The sequence below is a fragment of the Scyliorhinus torazame genome, chromosome 8, assembly GCF_047496885.1.
Source record: "Scyliorhinus torazame isolate Kashiwa2021f chromosome 8, sScyTor2.1, whole genome shotgun sequence".
Lineage (NCBI taxonomy): Eukaryota > Metazoa > Chordata > Chondrichthyes > Carcharhiniformes > Scyliorhinidae > Scyliorhinus > Scyliorhinus torazame.
Genome location: NC_092714.1, coordinates 220,175,758 through 220,197,944, shown reverse-complemented (window position 1 = coordinate 220,197,944; position 22,187 = coordinate 220,175,758). Strand labels below are relative to the sequence as shown.

At 48.1% G+C, this 22,187-nt stretch overlaps 1 protein-coding gene across 7 annotated transcripts in view; it reads right to left on the bottom strand.

Moving 5' to 3' along the window:
- Positions 1 to 22,187, bottom strand: part of LOC140428382 (regulator of telomere elongation helicase 1-like) — a 229,755-nt gene that overhangs the window by 117,250 nt on the left and 90,318 nt on the right. For 6 of the 7 annotated variants that reach the window (XR_011948759.1, XM_072514781.1, XM_072514779.1 and 3 more), the window contains exons 21-25: positions 17,878 to 17,955; positions 17,700 to 17,777; positions 16,359 to 16,505; positions 13,839 to 13,954; positions 9,313 to 9,436 (exon numbers count right to left, since the gene is read on the bottom strand). Coding sequence is in view for 6 of the 7 variants with exons in the window: in XM_072514781.1 (XP_072370882.1) it covers positions 9,313 to 9,436; positions 13,839 to 13,954; positions 16,359 to 16,505; positions 17,700 to 17,777; positions 17,878 to 17,955 (543 nt within the window). In the remaining variant the exon portion in view is untranslated. The remainder of the gene's footprint in view (positions 1 to 9,312; positions 9,437 to 13,838; positions 13,955 to 16,358; positions 16,506 to 17,699; positions 17,778 to 17,877; positions 17,956 to 22,187) is intronic. The other variant, XM_072514783.1, reaches the window with a different exon arrangement.

Here is a 22,187-nt window from a genome sequence, read left to right as displayed (position 1 = left end):
GAAACGTGCTTGGGCGGAGAATAAGTTCCAACTCCAAAATTGCGGCAGACACCGATTTGATGCCAAATCGCAATTCTTCGTCATCTCGACAGCAGCAGCAACGCATACCTGATGCACGTACAGTAAACACAGTTTTCATATCATAAGCTGGCCCGACCCGGTATTCTCCGAGGCCTCTGTGGTTCTCATCCTCCAATGGGCCGAGTTCCCGACGGCGCGGTTCACTTGTGCTTCAGAAAACCGTGAAACCAGCCACATGGCTGATGAGGGAGAGAGGAGGTAGGACAGAGAAAGTAACGACTGTGGGCTGGACATGGCTGGGCTGCCTGGGGTGGGGGAGATCCTTGCCAGGAGGAGGGCGAAACCACCTTGCTGCGCACCCACTTTGGCCCCTGGTTCTGCAGAGTGACACCGGCCGTATGTGCCAGCCGGGGGCACTGTATAGCCTGGCGGACCTGGTTGGGCATGGGTTACACACCATGCCAACACGTCGGCATTTCATCCCCTACAGACAATGGATATTGGAATTCAACCAGCAATGGTGCCCTTCCTGCTAGTCGCCACAGCCCTGGGGGATGCCCTGCGGCTGTACGAGTGGGCGCTGCTCGAGGAGGAGAAGGAAGCTGCAGCAGCAGAGCGTGCTCCAGAGAAACAGGAGGCAGCCGCCCAGGATGGAGACGAGCCACCCAACAAGTGGAGGAGGAGGAGATGCCAAGGAGGCGCCGCATGAGGCCTTTTGTGTACCGGAATCGGCTGTCATTCGAGGACCTGCCAGACCAGGCATACCATCAAAGACTCCGGCTGAGCAGAGAGACAGTGCGACATATCTGCCAGATGATGGCATGCATGACACCACAAGGGTATGAGGGAGGACACCCGCTCCCGGTGGCCGTCAAGGTGACGGTCGTCCTGTGCCATTACACGACGGGCTCCTTCCAGGCGCAAAGTGGGGATCTGTCAGAGTGGGGATCTCACAGACCTCTGCGCACATGTGCATCCGCGCCATCACAGAGGCCCTATAAGCCCAGGTGGCTCAATACACGCACTTCAAATTGGACAGGCGGGATGCCTTGGGTCCAGGGGGTGATCGAAGGGATGCATGTCCCCCTACGGGCACCTGCAGATGACAGGCCGCTCTACACAAATCGAAAGGGGTACCACTCTATGAACGTGCAGCTGATTTGTGGCCATCAGCTGCGCAGCATACACGTCTGGGCAGCACGGTAGCATTGTGGATAGCACAATTGCTTCACAGCTCCAGGGTCCCAGGTTCGATTCCGGCTTGGATCACTGTCTGTGCGGAATCTGCACATCCTCCCAGTGTCTGCGTGGGTTTCCTCCGAGTGCTCCGGTTTCCTCCCACAGTCCAAAGATGTGCAGGTTAGGTGGATTGGCCATGTTAAATTGCCCTTAGTGTCCAAGATTGCCCTTGGTGTTGGGTGGAGGTGTTGAGTTTGGGTAGGGTGCTCTTTCCAAGAGCCGGTGCAGACTCAAAGGGCCGAATGGCCTCCTTCTGCACTGTAAATTCAATACAGTAAATTCACTGTAAATAGGACAAAGTTTCGGCACAACATCGTGGGCCGAAGGGCCTGTTCTGTGCTGTATTTTCTATGTTCTATGTCTGCACCCAATAGTCGGGCAGTGTGCACGACGCCTTCATCCTGGCACGATCGATGATTCTTGACATGTTCGAGATGCACCCGGCTGGGGGATTGGCCCCGATCTGGAGGATACAGATCGTCCCAAAGACAACGACGCCCATTCAGCGACCAGGTCAGTGACGGAGCAGTGTTTCGGCCTCTTGCCTGGTCCGCTCTGGAGGGGCCCTCCAGTATGATGCTGAGAGGGTCGCCCGCATTGTGCCGGCCTACTGCGCCTTCCACAACATCGCACAGCAGAGGGGGTGGCGTGCTGGACGAGGAGGACGAACACCAGGACACTAGGAGGATGTGGGGGAGGAGACAGATGGTGCCCAGGCAGTGCTCCAGGGTCAACGTGCACAGGATGCTCTGAACGCCTCCAGATTCACCAACTGGGGAGGGGGAAAGAGGATGACTGGCCAGGGGCACGGACACCACATCCCACCCCCCACCACCACCTGCAACTCCCTCCTTGCTACATAGGTGCCGCACTATGGGTCGGGGGGGGGTACCAGCGGGTCTGGTCCACGGGATGGAGGATGATGACAACCCGCTCTGCAATGAGCTCTGGTGCTCTACATTGTACAGCGACGTCTGACTCCTGCCCACGGTAACACTTTCCACCATCTACCTGGGTGATCCCTGCATGCGAGCTGGCCATTCCATCACACAGTCCCATCAGATCTCTGGAGTGATGTTGGTGGAGACGGAACCCTGGCCACCCACAACGTCCATCCATTCACCCCCCGCTTCTCTGGCTATCCCAGACCAGCCACATTGTTCCGGTATGTTCCGGGATCTCTTCTGCAGGAGTCACCGGCATGGGCCCATCACCTGCTCCTCCCTTGGGGTGGCCGATGGCCCTTGGGCCACTCCGTAGGACGGGGCTGCGAGCGGAGCTATCCCCTGGGGCTCTCCTGCCACTTGGCGCTGCCAGTCCTGAAATCCCACTCTGGTTTTGACCAGGGTCCACATGCTCGCGGCCATGGAGCGCAGGAAGTGGCATTATCACCGTCTGGGACTGCGCCACATCACCCATTGACTGTGCCACCACCTTCTGGGTTTATGTCACATCAGCCAGTCATTGTGCCACCTCCCTCTGCACGACAGCTACCAGCGCCGGGGCAATACAGAGGACGTTCCCAGCCATGGCCTGCTGCGATTGGGCTGCCGCGCTCAGGAGCACCGCTGCGATATCCAGATGGTTCTGGCACATGGTTGCTGTGAGATGGCCTACCCTTGCCTTGGCCAGCGCCCGCACAGAATGCCGCAGGCCCTGGACATGCCGATTCATAGCCAAAACCGTCGCCTCCAATGCCTCCACTGTGTTGGCCTAGGTGGCGCGCATTGTCGGCACCACCTCCTGCTGGATACACACCGACAACGCCTCGTGTAGTCCCATACTCTGCGACTGCATCTCCACGATTGATGGGACTGCCCGTTCCAGGAGCCCAAAACCAGTCTGGATGGCAGCTAGTTTCTGCGGTCGGCCTGTCCTCCAACCGTCCAACCCCTCCTGCAAACTAGAGTGTTCCAGGAGCCTCTTTACTCAAGTGCCCAATCGAGTTGAGTGTGTCTGGGATGGTGGAAGGTGTTGGAGACAGCTGTGACTGGAAATCAGTCATCCTCCGACTCAAGCTCTGGGGTGTCCGGAGTCTCAGGCGGAGGGCTGGTGTCCGTGTTGCACTCATCGCTGTTCGGCTCAAGGTGGGGGCTCCGGCTGTGGCGTTGGCTGGGGACAGCAGACGGAACCGCCCCATCACCAGCAGGTGCTGTAAGACACAAGATGCATGAGCGGGCCGGGGGGGGGGGGGGGGGGGGGGGGGGTGAGCATGTGGGTGGCGGTTGACACACATCACACAAGTCATGGGGAACCACAACCAAGAGGGATCTTACTTCCTCCCCCAAACTCCATCTCAGCGACGTCCCTTTATTCTGGGATGCCGCCCAGGGCCCTCTGCTCTGCCATACTGAGGGGCCGCAGCTCTGGCGGGCCCCGTCCAGTCTTCTCTAACTCCCGGTGATTGTGGGCGGCCTCAGTGACCAATGCACCCGGCCAGGGCAGCCAGTATCGTTACCGGCATGTGGTGCAGGGTGGGAGTTCTGCCGCCTTCCAGGTTTGGGGGGGGGGGGGGGGTATGGGTGTGTGGGACGGGGGTTGGTGCCACCCTGAGGAGGTCGTGCACTTTGCTACGACATTGCTGGCCGGTTCGGACACCGTTGCCCAAGGCGCGGACCGCCTCTGCCACCTGCGCCCAGGCACGGCGAAGGCTGACATCCTCCTTCCAGGGCTGAGGTACAGGGTCGTCCGCCTCTCCTCCACGGCGTCCAAGAGGATCTCGAGCTCTGCATTTGTGAATCTTGGGGCTGCTCTCCTCTCTGCCATCTTGTTGGCTGGGATGTTGTGTGTGGGGAGTGAAGTGTGTATATGCGGCTGTAGCTTGTCAGCCTCCTGAGTGTCAATTGCGAAACCGGAAATACCCGCACCGTTTCACATTACGATCAATTGTATTCCACATGTTGCCGGCGCTAGCCCCTTAACAGTAGAGTAATCGGTGCAGGTGGGGCGCCAGTTTTGCTGTCGTGAAAGTTCACGAGTTCTGTGTCAGCGTCAACACAGTCTCAGAAACATAGAATCCTGCCGTGGTGTGACCTGTGTAGTAGTGAAGCTAGCACACTCCTCCCATCCCGGTCAAAACATTACTGAACATGTATATGTCAAAAGCAGCAATGTTGAGATGTGTGCCTTATTACACTATCTGTAAAAATCAGAATTCTCTTTATCGTTAAGAACACCAGTTTTGTTTTTCTTTCGCTGCAATAGACTCCAGTACACTCCAATCATTATTTGAAAGATTGTAAGTTGCCAAACGGATGGCTTAAAAATGGATATATCCCCAGGCCCAGATGAGATGTATCCCAGGATAATGTGTGAGGCAAGGGAGGAGATTATGGGGTTCTTAAACTAATTTTGAAATCCTCTCTGACCAGAGGATAGGCACCAAACGACTGAAGGGCAGCTAACATGGTACCATTATTCAAGAAGGGAAGTGAAGAAAAAACAGGCCAGTGAATCTAGCACCAGCGTTAGGGAAATAATTGGAAAAGGGTCTGAGGGACAGAATTAATCGCCACTTAGATAGGCAAGGATAGTCAGAGTGGCTTAGTCAGGATCAGGAGGAGATAATTGGGTGGATTCTTCATTACCCAATGCCGCGATTGGGATTCCCGATTGGATGGAGAATGGACCACCCCCGAAAAACAGGATTAGAGTCCCGTTGCAATGCTCTCACCCCCCCACCAGTGGCCACAGCGTGCTACCTGCCCCGCACCAGTGGGAGGAAGCAGGCCAGCTATGCGCCTATTTCAATATAATTAACATACTGGGAGCCTGATTCACCCCCAACCCCCTATACAGACCCCCACATCGGGAGATCCACTGGGCGGGCTTTGGTGTAAGCTTGCCCAGCATGGTCCTGTCACAGTGAACCTCGAGGTCAATGGGGTCAGTGCATAACTGAGGTGCCCCCCAACGCCCATCGGAAGGACCCGCTTCCCAACCACAATGCAAATCTTTCACCCCTCCACCCCCACTGATAAATAGAGGCATCTACCCCCACTACAGGAATAACGAGCACCACCACCCCCTCCAACAGCACACACGAAGGTGACCCGAACACCTCCACCACCGGCCCCCCAACAATGACCACCCATCCTTCACTGACCCCCTCATCACTCACCCAGCCCCTCAAATCAGAAACTGCCCACCCCCATCAGCCTGCCTCCAAGCTTGGTATTGCGCCACCTGCTCAAAATGACATCCATGTCTGGGGGGGGGAGGTGAGTGTTCTTTTTTAACAGAGATCAGGGTGCCCTTTAAAGATAAAGCCTTGATCTCTGTGGAGTCAGCCTTGCTGCCTCTGTCAAGTCCCTCCCTGCCAGAACATCAGAACAACCCATGTCCCCAGATTTTCTGTACACAGAGAATCTGGTCTCAAAACTCAACTGTGTATCTGGGGAGATACACACCAGTTTTCAGTTGAACCTGACACTCTGGATGCGGTTTTCTCTGTTAGGTTTCCAATTCTCGCGAGAGGGACACAACGGGATTTGCACCGGCCAGGTTGCAGAATGAGATGTTCCCGGCCCCAGAAAGGGCATGAACCTGATTTTCATTCATTTAAATCTATTTCAATATAATTAAATGGCTCTAAACCGTATCTTCCAGCCCAGTGTGATGACCACCACTCCCCTTGTCCCACTGGTAGCTTGACATCACGCCGATGCGAATCACGATTGGTTTTTGAAATCGAAAACCAGTCATGATGATCACGCCGGGGTGGGGAGGGGCCTGGAAGTGCTGGGGTTGAGAGCCAAGGCTGGACAGTGCCACAGGGCACTGCCGTGGGCACCAAGAGGGGACAGTGCCACGGTGCCAGGGGTCAAACCCTTCTCCATTATGTGCGTCGGGGCATTCGCCCAGAAGCTTGTGGGGGGGGGGGGGGGTCTCCTCCATGACTGGGGGCTGGGAGGGAAGTATATTTTTAAACACATCCAGTGTCAGAAGGCCTGGACAGACAACCTAACTGTGTTTCTGGGGAGAAACATGCCGGTTTTCTGTTAGAACCTGACACTTCGCGATTTTATTCAGAAAATGCCACTCTCAAACTTTGGGAAAATTTCGCCCAATGACTCTACGTGACAAAACTTTCTGTGTCACGGTCTGAAAAATCTAGTTCTTCAGGCATGGCCTCTCTCTTTAACTACATTAGAATCATAGCATTTCTTGAAGCACAATCTGTAGTAATTGCAATACTAACAACTTATTCATACAGGAGGATCAAAGCATATTCCTGGATAGAATCATTTCAACATGATCCAAAAAATGAGGTCACAAGTTTATATTCAACATTGTTGGTGCTGACGTTTTACTGAAGTATTTACTTCACAAATTACAGTGGAATCTGCCAAGACTTTGGTCAGTTTTTAGCTGAGCTGTTGGCCGAGGCTTCACATTTAGAATTTTTTTTGGTAACTCTCGTTTTCAATACATTTATTCATATAATCCTAATTGCCCTCAAGATGTGGTGGCGATGAGCTGCCCTCTTGAGCTGCCGCGGACCATGTGTTGTAGAAACGCCCACACTGTTGTTAGGGAGTTCCAGATTTCTGACCCTGTGACAGTGAAGGAATGACAGTATAGTTACAAATCAGGATGGTGCGTGACATTGTGGGGGGGTGGGGACTTGAAGGTGGTGGTGTTCCAATGCCCCTGCTGCCCTTGGCCTTCTGTTGTAGAGGTCATGGGTTTGGAAGATGCTGCAGTGAACTTGTATATGGTATACACCAGTCTCTTTCAAACCCACGGTCAGGTGGATCGTGGGCCGGTGTCGGGAGGGCCATGGGGTCCTGCGTCAGGGCATTCCCGATCGTGGGGCCTTGTGTTGTCGCATTCCCAATCGCAGGAAGTAGTGTCCAACGGTGCGACAGGCTTTTAAAAATGCTGGCCGTGATTGGCTTTCAGAATGCAGCCTTTCTGCGCACGCACGCCCCCTCAGCAATGCACAGGCCCCGAGCCTAGCAGGGCAGAACGCTTCCTCCTGATGTCAGCGTGCAGGAGCAGATTTTTTTAAAAAATAAATAAATCGCTGGAATCTTCTTGCCTGGAGTGGCGGCGGAGAGCAAGTCATGCACCCCGGCGCACAAGAAATTATTCCATTTTGCAGCTGCCAGCAGTGCTGGTGTGAACTCCAGGGCCTCTGATGAACAGCCCATGAAGAAGAAGCTGAAAACAGGAACAAGGCAGGATAAAGATGATCACTTGAGGTATTGGTTATTAATTGTGCCACTGCAAATCAGGATTCAAAGTTCCTGTGTGTTCTGTGCAGGAAAGCACTGGCAAATGAAAGTTTAAAACCCTCAAAATTTCAAAGACATTTGAAGACTAAACATGGCGAGTTCGAGGACAAAATTAATTTTTTTCAACAGATGCGATGAGATCTCAAATCATCAGCTGAAGTCATTATCAGAAATGTCACATTGAATAACAAAGCAAGTGAGACAGTGAGGACCAAGCAGACTTATTTGTCACATTAAAGGTAAATGAAAATGGTGGGTCGCAAAGGTCGACCAGCGTGGGCCGTGAAGGTCAGCCGGCGTGGTAACAATTTCTCCCGGGCAAAAAAAGTTTGAAAAACACTGGTGTACAGTGCTGACATTGAATGTCTGTGGTGGAGGAGTGAATGTTTAAAGTTGTAAATGGGTTGCGAATAAAACGGGCTGCTTTGTCCTGCATTGTGTCCACCTTCTTGACTGTTGTTGGAGCTGCACTCATCTTGGCAAGTGGACAGTATTCCATCACACTCCTGACTTTTATCTTGTAGATAGTGGACAGGCTTTGGGGAGTCAGGATGCGAGTTTCTCATCGCGGAATTCCAAGTCTCTGCCCTGCTCTTACAGCCAGAGGTTCATGTGGTTGATTCGGTTAAGTTTCTGGTTAAAAGTATCCCTAGGAAGTTGATGCGGGTCAATGCAATTATGGTAATACATTTGAATGTCAAAGGGAGATGGTTAGATTTTCTCTTGTTAAAGATGGTTCCTGCCCAGTATGAGTGTTGCTTGCCACTTATCAGCCCAAGAGGCAAGTAAACCTACAATTAAGCTGGTTTCATTAAGCTAAAAATACATACAGAAACAAATTAATTCTTGCGAATAAAACAACATTAGTCTCTTTAGAAGGATGTTGCATGGTGGAAAAGCATTATGACCATGAAAAGTACAAAAGCAGAGTGGAGGTGATAAAGATCTACTGCCCGATCAACAATTTGGCACATCATAAACATGGGGCGTGATCTAACAGAAATGTTTCTGGGTGCCATTTCAGGCGGGTTTGGCTGGGAGTTTCCACCCGGCACTGTCGGCGGGTTCCCCACCGCTATTGAACCACACTAGTCACTTTTTCAGGCACTGGGGAGTTTCTCTCCAGGCTAGCCCACACTCAGAAGTTTTTTCCATCACTGGGGAGCTGAACTCATTGGCCAGACCAGATCCTCAGAATCAAGCCACCATTTTGAAAGGGTGCCCCGATGTCTTGGTGAGCTTGAGCGAACTCCACGCTCCCCACCCACAGGCAATGTCACCCCTACATACATGGGCGGTCACCAGAGTGAGGAGACCTCAATATTGGGTCGCTGAGGGCTCATCCTTTTCAGGCCTTCCCACTCCCCCTCTCGGGCCCATCCCCGCCAGGACCAATTCACCCCCAACCTTCCAGAGGCCCCTTCACTCCCACCCTTCATACCTTCCCTCATCCCTCTTTTCATGGGCATGATTCCCCTTCAGGCCCTGATTCTTGGCAGTGTCAGACAGACACCCTGGCACGGCCACCTGCCAGTGCCACCAGGGCACCTTGGCAGTGCCAGGGTAGCAGTGCCATGGTGCCAGCCTGTCAGTGCTGTTTCATAAAACACTTAACTAATCCAGGAGGCCATGAGATTTCAGAACAGCAAACCTCTTAAAAAAGAAAATACTTTACAATTGATTGCCACCACCTTATATTTCTTCCACCAGTATTAACACGCAGAGCATTTTACAGACCACCACCTTATATTTCTTCCACTGGTATTAACATGCAGAACATTTTACAGATTAAATTTTAAAATGAGATACTCACTATTTTTTGAGCAATACGAAAAAATTGAGATACATCTCGAATTATATGTCCAAAGTTATCATACACTTTGACATGCGGTCGCACCCATGATGGCAACTGTGACCTCACCTCAGTGCCGACAAATCTAAAAAGGGACAGAACGTAGAGCAAGAAAATAAATTTCTAATCAACTTTGGAAATTAAAATCTGGTTGAAACCAGATGTAGCTGCACTTTTGAGTCAAGACTGTCCAGCTAATCCTCAAGTTATCTTCCAGTTTCACGCTCCAAGGTGAAAAATAGAAATTGCAGCTGTTGAGAAATGTGTCCACAAGGCATCATTCCTCATCCGACAAACTCATGCATTTCAATAGCATCAGCCCAAGCAGTTTCACTGGTCCAGTTTATTCAATGTCAATCTCTGTTGGCTTCATTTCTCAGAGCAAAGGAAAGCCTACCTAGAGCAAACAATGAAATGGCATTGTCTAATAATTGGCACAGTGGCTATGTTCCGGAATAACCTTATTGCATCAGAATGACTAAAAAAGAACTGGCAGAGAGACAAAAGGAGATAAACTCACTTTGCCTTCCTCTGAACTTGTAGCGCTCATTCCTTCATGTCCAGCCCATTGTTTCATCCTGTTCCTGTCCCACATATATCTTATGTCAACTCTGTTGCTAACTTTGCCTTAGTTCAATTGCTCTGTTTTATTACCTTTGCTCGAGTCGCCAGGTACCTTTATGATACCGTCACGTGGTTCAAGTCCGAGTAATGATCAATAATCCAATACACCGATTAGTAAGATTTAAATCAAAGCACATTTATTATACACAGTAATCGCTACTCATGCACAAATTCTACATCTAAGCTACTTCTACAACTAACAGGCCTAGACTTAACTTGGAACTGGCCCACCAGGTCAGGGAAAGAAATGGCCTTTCGTTCGGGTTCCGAGCCTGCAGGATTCGAAGTTGGTACAGATTGGTAGCTAGGAGCGCCCATCCCGTAGCCAGCATTGAATTAAACTTACAAGTTCGATCTTCACTGCTCCGGTCACGGTCAATGTTAGTTCGTTGTTGCTGGATGACCCGGGCAGGAAGGAGAGCTGAAGAGGAGCTGCTGAGGAGTGAAGAGGTGGAGAAGAGAGCGATTTGAACTTGGGGCTCAATTCTTAGTCCCCAGGGGCTTCAAGCCTTTCGGGGCGGACCCTGTACCTGGTCCCAAGTGATTGGACTTTGTCCCATTCGCTTGGTTCGATTTTCTCCAATGCTGGAGCGGTTCCCTGATCGATGAGCGGTCTTGAGGTGCTCGTTCACCTCCTTTTGTGTAGGCTCCTGCTGGCGCCGAAGAGTCTGGTTTTGCTTGGTGTGTCTAAATGTTGCTTATTGTTCCCGGGGATTGCTCATTATTAGGCAGATGGCTGTTGTTTTGTTATGCTGATGGTTGCTGGTATTGATAGTGTCTGGTCTTTCCAGAGGTAAATACACAGCCAACCTGCAGCTGCTCGTTTTTGTCTTGTTGGCTGACTTTCCCATCAGCCTTTGCCGTTCGCCATTTTGAATCGGGAGTTGGCCATTTTAAGTGGCTACAACTCCATTTCCCCTCCTTTTGTCCAGTCTCTTGCCACCTATTGCCGTGACTTTATTCAATGTCTTACATCATTTTGACAGTTTCCTGGTCCTAATTAGATGTCCAATCCATTAAACACCTCCAGCCCCCAAAGAAAATTACCTGGGAGTTCTAAGTTTCTTCCTTGAACAGAGGCCCGAGTAGTCCCCATCCATCACCTTCTGCCTGGCTCTCACTTTGAAAAAGTTATTTTTTAACTTCAATCACTTTATTCAAACATGGATACCCACGTGGGCTGGCTTTTTGAGGGAGATGTGGAACATTCCTTATTCCAGTCCTTCTCTGGTTCCCTCCCTCAACTCTTTTTCTGGTACATTGATACTTAATTAGTGCTGCCGTCAGCTTCCACCTTGAACTTGAAAATTTTATTTGGTTTGTTTTCATCCTTCTCTCACCTTCACTTGGTCCATCTCTGACTCTTCCCTTCCTTTCCTAGGTGCCTATGTCTCCATTTTCTGGGGGTAGGTAATCAACTAATATTCACAATCACACGGACTTCCACAGCTACCTTGACTACATTTCCTCTGCTTCCTGCATGGACTCGATTTCATCCCTTCAGTTTCGGCATTTTCATTGCATCTTCCTTTTTCTTCAACTGAAGGTTCCTCCCCAGTTTGGTTGTCAAGGCCTCTCCACTGATGCCTTTCCTGGGACCCTGGAGCTGCGAGGTTGTAGTCCAACTGAAGGCTTTAATAAGCTAGATGTTTCCCCCAGCAGCTCAGGTAAAAATGAAGGCTGCTGGGGCAGCACGGGCTCTGGGCCTTGCAGGGCGGAGCTACCATACAGCTTGGCCAATAAGAAACATACAATATCTACCAATCGTGTTCCAGCATTACCAGGTACCGTAATACCACTACACAGACTACCACAATGCACTTCTGATCTCATCCCTTCCCATCCCTCCTGGAACCAAGATAAGGTTCCCCCTGTCCTCACCTTCCATCCCACCAGTCACCGTATTCAATGTACCATTCATTCTGCCAGCTCCTGCATGATGCCACCACCAAACAGCCCACCCCCCCCCCTTCAGCATTTCAGAGGGACCGTTTCCTCTGTGACACCCTGGTCTACCCCTCAGTCATCTCTGAAATCCCCTCCATTTCCTATTACATCTTTCTTATCCCAGGATAATAGGACTGAGATGAGGAGAAATGTTGTGAACCTTTGGAATTCTTTGTGTAGGAAGTTGAGAATGCCCATCATTGAGTGTATTTAAGACTGGACCAGAAAGATTGCTGCTCTCTCAGGGAACCAAGGGATAAAGGGAGGAAACAGTAAAGTGGAGTGGATGCTCAAGGCCAGGCATGAATGTATTGAATAGAGGAGCAGGCAGGAAGGGCCTTTTGGTACATTCCTGCTCCAATTTAAATGTTCTTGTGGATCCTGTATTCACTCCTCATGATGTGCTCTAGTCTACGCAGTGAAGAGCAAATGCTGACCTGGTGACCGATTTGCAGAACACCTCCAATCTACAAGCACGACTCAGAGCTTCCTGTTGCTGGTCATTTTAATTTTCCACCTTGCTCCTCTAGACCTTTGTCTTGGCCTACTACAGTGTTCGAAACAAACTCAACGCAAGCTCAGAACAGCACCTCATCTTTTGGATTCAACATCAAGTTCAACAATTTTAAAACACAGGCCAGGATTTTCCGGCCCCTCCTTCCCACCTGGTCCTGCTGAAGTAAACGGCAATTTAAATGGCCTGCCGTACCAGCGCCTGCCAGGGTGGGGGACACGCCATGCAGGGCTATAAAATCCTGGGCACCTCCGTTTTGTTTTGCTGGTTCAGTTTTGTCTAACTTCTTGCTTATTCCATCACATTGCATCTGGACAGCTGCTATACAGTCATTCATGCCTCATCCAGACACATCTCTTGTTTCTTTACCCATCGCCACCCTCTTTGGGTTTGTGGCATGAAACCTTTTGTTATTTAATCTCTCCTACCTTCCACCCTATCACAGTCCTTCCCTTTTCTTCTCCACCTATCCCCCAATAGTTTCACTTGCTATTACATTTCTATTTTTTCTCAGCTCTGATGAAGTGCTGTCGTCAGCCTGAAACGTTAACTCTGTTTTTCTCCACAAGTGCTGTTATGACCTGCTGAGTATTTCCAGCATTTCCTGTTCTTATTCTAGGAGATAAAGAGGACCTTGGAGTCACAAAGACCTAGAGAGATGATGGTGCTTGACAACATGGGACAGCCCATTTTGGTGGAGAGCAACATAAAAGCAGCAGAAAGAAGTTAAGAATCAAGAACAGCACAGTGGTGCGCAAGTAATGCATGCCCTCAAGTGGCAGAACGAGAATTTGAAACTAATTCTCCACAGGGTGAAATTATTCTCATTATGAAATAAATAAAGACAAATTATCGCACTTCTTTCTCACATACCTGAACACAATCTTCCATACATTCAGTATCTGTATATTGAGATTACTAAACCTTGAAATAGAAGAGGTGCAACGCCTGCCATAGAATTTACAGTGCAGAAGGAGGCCATTTGTCCCATCGAGTCTGGTACAGGCGCTTCGAAAGAGCACCCTACGTAAGCCCGCGTTTCCACCCTATCCCGTAGCCCAGTAACACTACCTAATCTTTTGGATATTAAGGGGCAATTTAGCATGGTCAATCAACCTAGCCTGCACATCTTTGGACAGCTGGGAGGAAACGGAGCACCGGGAGGAAACCCACGCAGACACTTGGAGAAAGTGCAAACTCCACACAGTCACCCGAGGTTCCCGGAATTGAACCTGGGACCCTGGAGCTGTGAGGCAGCAGTGCTAACCACTGTGCCACCGTGCCGTCCATCGCAGTAATAATGTTCCATTAGGAATTAGTCAATAATGAAATCAATTCTGAAACTATTTATTGCTCGTATTATTTTATAGGAAAACAATTGAAAAAAATCTTTTGCACGCACCTATGATCACACAGAAAGATGGCTCCATAGTCATTTCGGTGACGGATAACCCTGCCGATGGCCTGGTTGACGGCACGGGATGCTTGCTGCCTGTACCATTCTTGTCCAGATAAATTCTTTGAAAAAATGTCAGTGTTAACTATGGTTCATCCTTTAATTCATTCCATTAACATTTGTATCTGAACAAAATGACATCCTCAGTTGCATACCTTTTTTGTTGTTGCAGGTATTAATGACAAATTACTCAATCAAACAAATGTGACCAGCTTTGTTTCGTTAATCTACTATTTACTTTCTATAATAATTACTACCTCAAAAAAAAGAATTACCTCCATTTTTGCCACATCCAGTGTGGTGCCAGCACTAAAAACATCTTCCCCTTGCCCCTCAGCATTCTGAAGGGACCATTTCTCCTAACACCCTGGTCCACTGCTCAGTCAACCCCAACACCCCCTCCCCTTTCCAAGAGCAGAGATGCAACGCCTGCCATTTTACTTCCTCCCCTCTCATCATTCAAGGCCCCTACCTCTCCCCTTTCACGTGCTGAAAACTGTTATATCATCAGAACTTTTAATGAAATGCCGTCAATTGAAACGTTAAACTGTGCTTTTCTCTCCACAGATGCTTACCAGGTGAAGTTACCAGGTGAAACAGCAATTTCTTTGCATTTCTATCAATTTTATATAGTTATCGTTGCATATGATGTGGTCTCTTCTACATGGAGATGGCCAAATGCAGACTGGGTGAAAAATGCAGAACAACACCATTCAGTCCACAGGCTTGATCCTGAGCTTCTGGCCACCCTGCCAGTTTAATTCTCCACCTTGCTCCCACTTTGATCTTTCTCCCTGGCCTTCTGTGGTATTCCAGCAAAGCTCAAAGAAAGCTTGAGGGACAACACCTCATCTTTTGATTCAGAGGCCATTGCAGCTACCCTCCCTCAACAGTGGGTTCAACAATGTGAACCTTTTCACTCCTTTTTCTTTGCTGGTTCTGGTGTAGCTTTTTGATGTTGTTGCTGTTCAAGATTCTGGAATTCATACCTCTAGGCATCTCTTTAGTTTATTTAAATAAAAGCAAATTACTGCGGATGCTGGAGTCTGAAACCAAAGAGAAAATGCTGGAAAATCTCAGTAGCTTTGACAAAGGGTCACCTGGACTCGAAACGTTAGCTCTTTTCTCTCCCTATAGATGCTGCCAGACCTGCTGAGATTTTCCAACATTTTTTCTTTGGTCTTTAGTTTATTTGTTCCATTAGCGCTCTTTCGGGCCTTGCACCACCGACACTTGTTGTTTACTCACTCCTCCCTTCCACCCTAACACAGAACTTCCCCTTTTGTTACCCTTCCTCTCCTCTTCCTCGCCCTTAGAACTGTTAGATCATCAGAACTTTTCACGAAAGGCCGTCAATCTGAAACGCTAACTCTGCTTTTCGCCCCACAGATTCTGCCAGGACTTTCCAACATTTTCCATTTTCATTTCAAGTTTCTAGCATCCAGTGTTTTGCTTTTGCCCAAAATGTTTCAACTGGGGTTTCAAGGGGGGTTAAAGTACATAGAACATAACAGTGCAGTACAGGCCCTTCGGCCCTCGATGTTGCGCCGACCTGTGAAACCAATCTAAAGCCCATCTACACTATTCCCTTATCGTCCATATGTCTATCCAATGACCATTTGAATGCCCTTAGTGTTGGCGAGTCCACTTCTGTTGCAGGCAGGGCATTCCACGCCCTTACTACTCTCGGAGTAAAGAACCTACCTCTGACATCTGTCCTATATCTATCTCCCCTCAATTTAAAGCTATGTCCCCTCGTGCTAGACATCACCATCTGAGAAAGAAGGCTCTCACCGTCCACCCTATCCAATCCTCTGATCATCTTGTATGCCTCAATTAAGTCACCTCTTAACCTTCTTCTCTCTAACGAAAACAGCCTCAAGTCCCTCAGCCTTTCCTCATAAGATCTTCCCTCCATACCAGGCAACATTCTGGTAAATCTCCTCTGCACCCTTTCCAAAGCTTCCACATCCTTCCTATAATGCAATTGTTGCTATTTGACCAACTGGCCCAGTACAAACATAATTAATTTTGCCAACTGGACCAGGTCAAAGCTCATACGATTCTGATTATTATGTAGAACAGACTGGCATGTTCATTGGCACTTGTATTCCACATAAAAGTACACCTTTGTATAGATCTAGTTCATCAAAAGCAATCAGTGATACTCGTACTGACTGGTGTGTGATTTATCCGTCAAAGAATACATTAAAATATTTATGTATCATTAAAACAGTCAAATTTGGTTTACAGACTATGCTCACATAAACCTAATGCATCTGCAATTTTGACAAGTGTTCAAAGGGAATATTTAGAATTTTATGCAGACTCAATTTACAGATTAGTGACGACCATCAAAGAAGGTCATCAATAAAATACCAAAAGCACAAAGTAAACCTCTCAACCAGGTGCTTGTTAAAAGGCCAGGTCTACGAAACAATTATATTATTTTTGTTGATACAGTACCCGAACATTTCCAACACATTTTGTTCTCATTTCATCAAGGAATTGCATCTTTAGCACTACTTTAGGGTCCATCCGAGGTGGAAATGGCAAACCAGTGACGATCACACCTCGCCCATTTGTGTCTGCAAAATCCAAGCCTTCACTGGCCTAAAGAACAACAGATACAGCAATGTAACACATGTCTTTGCAAATTTCCAATAACTAAACATTTGTATACATAAAAATAAAATGACTGGGGTCAAACTGCACAAAATTCACTTCACAGACAATCGTCAATACCTGCAGAATCAAGAAAATGTCATCCCATCACGCTGGCTTGGGTTCAATGCAGGATGAAATGAATATGCGCTAACCCACTGCCACAAATATACACCTACTACCAACATTTTGCATATGGGCTGTATTTGGTTTGATATAATTTGTTAATCTTATGAAATCACAGAACTATATTACCTTCCATGACTTGGGTTATTTCTAGTTATTGATGCTACTTCAGGCCATTGAAGCAACATTGTGGCAGACTATGCAATAGACTACCTGAACCAAGCAGGGACTAAAGGGTACTGATGCCAAGCTTTCAAACACTCTTGAATTTCTTTTCCCAGTCCCTCAACCTTTCCACCCTCGCCCCTCCTCCCCACCCCCCATCCCACCTCCCTTCCAAGCTCTCCTCTGTGATCAAGCTTTTGACCACTCTGCCTCATCGCATCAAGGGTGTCACGGTAACGCAGTGGTTAGCACTGTTGCTTCATAGCTCCATAGCTCTAAAGTCCCAGGTTTGATTCCCGGCTTGGGTCACTGTCTGTGCGGAGTCTACACGTTCTCTCCGTGTCTGCGCGGGCTTCCTCCGGATGCTCCCGTTTCCTCCCACAGTCCAAAGTTATGCAAGTTAGATGGATTGGCCATGCTAAATTGCCCTTGGTGTCCAAAAAGGTGTGGTGGGGTTACTGGGTTGTGGGGATAGGGTGGAGGTGTGGACTCAAGTGGGGTGCAGGCTCGATGGGCCGAATGGCCTCCTTCTGTACTGTAAATTCTATGATCTCATTTTTTTAGATCTGGCATTCTATTCCTCTCTGCCCCCACCCACCTCCATGATGTAGCAAGAGACATTTTTCCGAATCAATATGTTCAAAATATAAATGTAAGTTGATGTAGTTGTTTGCTAACTGTACTTGCATTTGCTGAAACTAGCCACAGAAGAGCATAGCAAACAATCATGGGTACAAGCGACATTTTGGATTTCATTCAGCAACTGTGCAATCTAAAAGTTACTTGGCCAATTGAAACAATACTTTCTTGCTGAGGGATTGTACTGTTGTACACAAGAATCTAGTTTCTCACCTTTCCTCTGCACACTGCGTAGAAACAAGCTCCATTCGACTTTGGATCACTCACTTTATCATAGTATGCATCTATAGCCTGGAAGAGATTGCCAATAATCAGTAATTTAGTTTTTTGGTGGGCAAATGAAATCAGAACTGCAGATTTACAAAGCAATGAGTAAGAAAAAAAATCAAACCTCTGTAAACGATCCTTTGCCTTTTACTTCCACAAAGATGGGTTTAATCTCTTCTATTCTATTGGAAATGCCCTGCTCCTGTTACAAAAAATAGTTTAAATGGAACAGTCTATGAACTCTTCATTTGTCATGTAGCTTTTGATGTTTATCATGCACAAAACAATGATAGAAGTTGTACATTGTGCAAGTGAGAGAAATGTTTGGATTTGTACTTTTTCCATTATTTGTCTTAAGAGATGAGGCGATTTATATTAATTTTCCTGATGTTTGGGATGGGTTGCCATAGATGCCGCATGCCTTCCAAGCACAATGTGAGGATATATCAAGAACAAATTTGCAAACATTGAGAAATGCACACCAATCCAAACTGCTGAAATTACTGTATACTCAATCTTCCCGTTCCTCCTTTATTTTCACTTATATTATTCCAATGCTCAGAACACTTTTTTTGTTAAATACGAAAAAGGGGAAAACACTGACCCTACAAAACAAACAAAAAGATGCAAAATGATTCAATCTAATGAATCCACAATTAAAAGCAAGAAGAAAATGTGAGTTACTCGCTGCAGAATTCTCAGCCTCTGATCCGCTCTCGCAGCCACAGTATTTATATGCCTGGCCCAGTTCCATTCTGGTCAATAGTAACCCACAGGATGTTGATGTGGGGGAATTCAGTGATGGTAATGCCATTGAATTAAATAGGAGAGAGTTAGATTCTCTCCTGTTGGAGATGGCAATAGCCTGGAATTTATGTGGTGTAAATGTTCCTTGCCACTTATCAGTCCAGGCCTGAATGTTGTCCAAGCCTTGCACTATATGAACTCAAACTGCTTCAGTATCTGAGGAGATGTGAATGGAATCAAACATCTCCATGTCTGACCTTCTGATGGAGGGAAAAGCATTGATGAAGCAGCTGAAAATGGTTGTTCCTAGGACACTATTCTCAAGCACTCCTGCAGTAATGTCCTGGAACTAAGGTGATTGGCTTCTGGCAACCACAACAATCTTATTTTGTGTTAGGTATAACTCCAATTAATAGAGAGTTTCTCACCTTCCCTGCCAACCCTTTATTCACATTGGGCACAATTTAATTAAACGGGAACAAAATCCCATAGCGAGCGCGTTTAGATGCGTGTTTCCCCGGCACTTGCAGTGCCGAGAAGCAATCCGCTATGTAACGAGCCCTTGGCCGAGGCCACGCATAGCCCCATTTCCTGCACTGAGGAGCTCCGCTCGGCGGAAATCCTCGGTGTAGCGAGAAATCAGGACACCACTCTGCAGCCCCGAACGTACCCTTCTTAACCCCCCCCCCGAAGCCCTAACACACAATGAGGGATTATCCGGTCCAATGCACCCCTCCAACACCCACACTGGCACTCCTGGCCCGATCGCCGCTGTGCAAAAGATGCCAGCTTGGCACCCTGGGCACCAGGTTGGAAGCCAGGTGGCACTGCCAGGGGACCAGGCTGGCACTGCCAGGATGCCATCGTTAGGGTGCCCAGGTGGCACCAGCAGTGCCAGGGTATCACCTTACCCAAAGGGCAAGCAGGTGGAGGCCCCCATGAGCCGTTTGTGGAGACCTGTCCTGAGCGGCGCTCATCCGTGGTCTCTGAGGCGAAGGGGATAGACCAATGCCTCGGGTGCCTCAGGAAACTGCATGTTAAAGTGAGACTGGCTGTCTTGCTCGAATATGCAGATTTGCCAAAAAGTGATCCCACCCTTCACCATCGCAACGTCTCGTGAGATCGCTTTAGATCTCGCGAGGCATTATGAGCCGGGTAGATCCCGGGAGCAGGGTCTCCCGGCTTCTATCGGCCATGTTGTGCCGCGGCGCGCTGCCTTTCAGGCATAACATGGCTGTTCGATCAGGCCCATTTATTTCAATTTTGCTCAGGCCCCTTGGTTGCCAAACTCAGTAAAATGCTGTCTTGATGTCAACTACAGTCACTCTCACCACAACAGCTTGAGTTCAACTTTTAATTGTAGATGCCAGTGTTGTAGCTGGACTAGAACAGCTTGCTTGTGAACATGGCTAGTTCTGGAGCACATTCTTTTTCTAGAATGTTATCTGAGATCATAGCCTTTGCAGTATCCAGTGACAAATCAACATTTCTTTACCCGTCAGTCTGGCCTCAATAAAAGTCGAGATGGATTTGCAGGTACAGCATTAGTTATTTTATTTGACTTGCAAGCCTGATTCATTTCACAGAGGCACAGGTCACAGGACTAGTCTCCTAGACCCTTGGACAACGAATGAATAAGGAGACAAAGGGATTTCTGCAAATACATTCAAATGGCATCAAGTTTCACATACACGATTCCCATAGGTCATCCTATACCCCTCCTGACCTGGCCATACATCCTGATTGGCTCACTTCTCATCCCTTCCTCTGGCCCCCCTATTACCCAGCATCCTTTTCTCCTCCTTTGGTGGACACACCTCCTCCTTGCTTTGCCATGCGGTCTGAAATCCTTTGTCTGTGAACTCACCAGGATGAGACTGGCCTATCTCTACATTACAGTAACTAATATCTCTAAAGTAACTATTTTATATCACATTCGTCACCAGTGCCTTCAGTTGTTTCTTGATATCATGTGGAGTTAATCAGATTAGCTGAAGATGGACTGTGATGCTGTGGGTCATCCACCTCAGTCAGTAGTGGTGCTACTGAGCCAATTTTGGTGATGGACATTGAAGCACCCCGCCCAGAGTATATTCCGTGCCTCTACCATTCTCAGGGCTTCAAGTGGTGTTCAATAGAGAGAAGTTCTGATTCATTAGCTGAGGGAGGCCATTTCAGGGGACAGTTATGAATCAACCATATTGTTAGGGTCTGCAGTCACAAGTAGGCCAGACAAGGTAAGGCCAACTGATTTTCTACCCTTTTAAGGATAGTAGTGAGCCAGTTGGTTTTTTACAACAATCTGATACTTTCATTGTCACATTACTGAGACTAGTTTTTAATTGCAGATTAATTAATTAATTGAATTTAAATTCCCCATTCCCCAGAGCATTAGTCAGGGCCTCTAGATTAGCTTTCCAGTAACATTAACACTGCACCACCAGCCATACCAATGTGTGACTCACATCAATGTGGTTGATTCTTAACTTTGAAAAAAATATATTTTTATTCAGTTTTTTTATTATACACAACACAAATAATAATAACAACAAATCGCCCCTTCCCAATAACAACAAACACCCCCCCCCCCTTCCCCTCCCACCTTCCCGTTAGCAGCTAACGGTGACCAACTCTTTTAAAGTACAAAATGAACGGACGCCATCTCCGGTAGAACCCGTCAATTGAGCCCCTCAAGCTGTATTTAATCTTTTCAAGATATAAAATTCCTTAAGATCTCCAAGCCATATTGAGTCACTGGGTGGAGAAGATGATCTCCACCCCTTAAGTATTTGCCTATGAGCAATCAGTGAGGCGAAGGCCAGAACATCAGCCCCAGACCCTGTCTGCAGCTCCGGTAGGTCCAACACCCCAAATATGGCCACCGGCGGTCAGGGATTCAGCTCAATTTGTAGAATGGCTCACACTGTGCTGAAGAATGAGACCCAAAACCCCACGAGCTTTGGACATGCCCAGAACATATGCACATGATTAGCCTGGTCCATTCCACACCACTCACACTCATCTTCCACCTCCACAAACATCCTACTCATCCTGGAGGTCACAGGTCACTGAAAGGGGCAACACAGGTGGAGAAGGTAGTCAAGAAGGCATATGGCATGCTGGCCTTCATTGGCCAGGGCATTGAGTATAAGAATTGGCAAGTCATGTTGCAGCTGTATAGAACCTTAGTTAGGCCACACTTGGAGTACAGTGTTCAATTCTGGTCACCACACTACCAGAAGGATGTGGAGGCTTTAGAGAGGGTGCAGAAGAGATTTACCAAAATGTTGCCTGGTATGGAGGGCATTAGCTATGAGGAGCGGTTGAATAAACTCAGTTTGTTCTCACTGGAACGACGGAGGTTGAGGGGCGACCTGATAGAGGTCTACAAAATTATGAGGGGCATAGACAGAGTGGATAGTCAGAGGCTTTTCCCCAGGGTAGAGGGGTCAATTACTAGGGGGCATAGGTTTAAGGTGAGAGGGGCAAGGTTTAGAGTAGATGTACGAGGCAAGTTTTTTTTACACAGAGGGTAATGGGTGCCTGGAACTCGCTACCGGAGGAGGTGGTGGAAGCAGGGACGATCGTGACATTTAAGGGGCATCTTGACAAATACATGACTAGGATGGGACTAGAGGGATACGGACCCAGGAAGTGTAGAATATTGTAGTTTAGTCGGGCAGCATG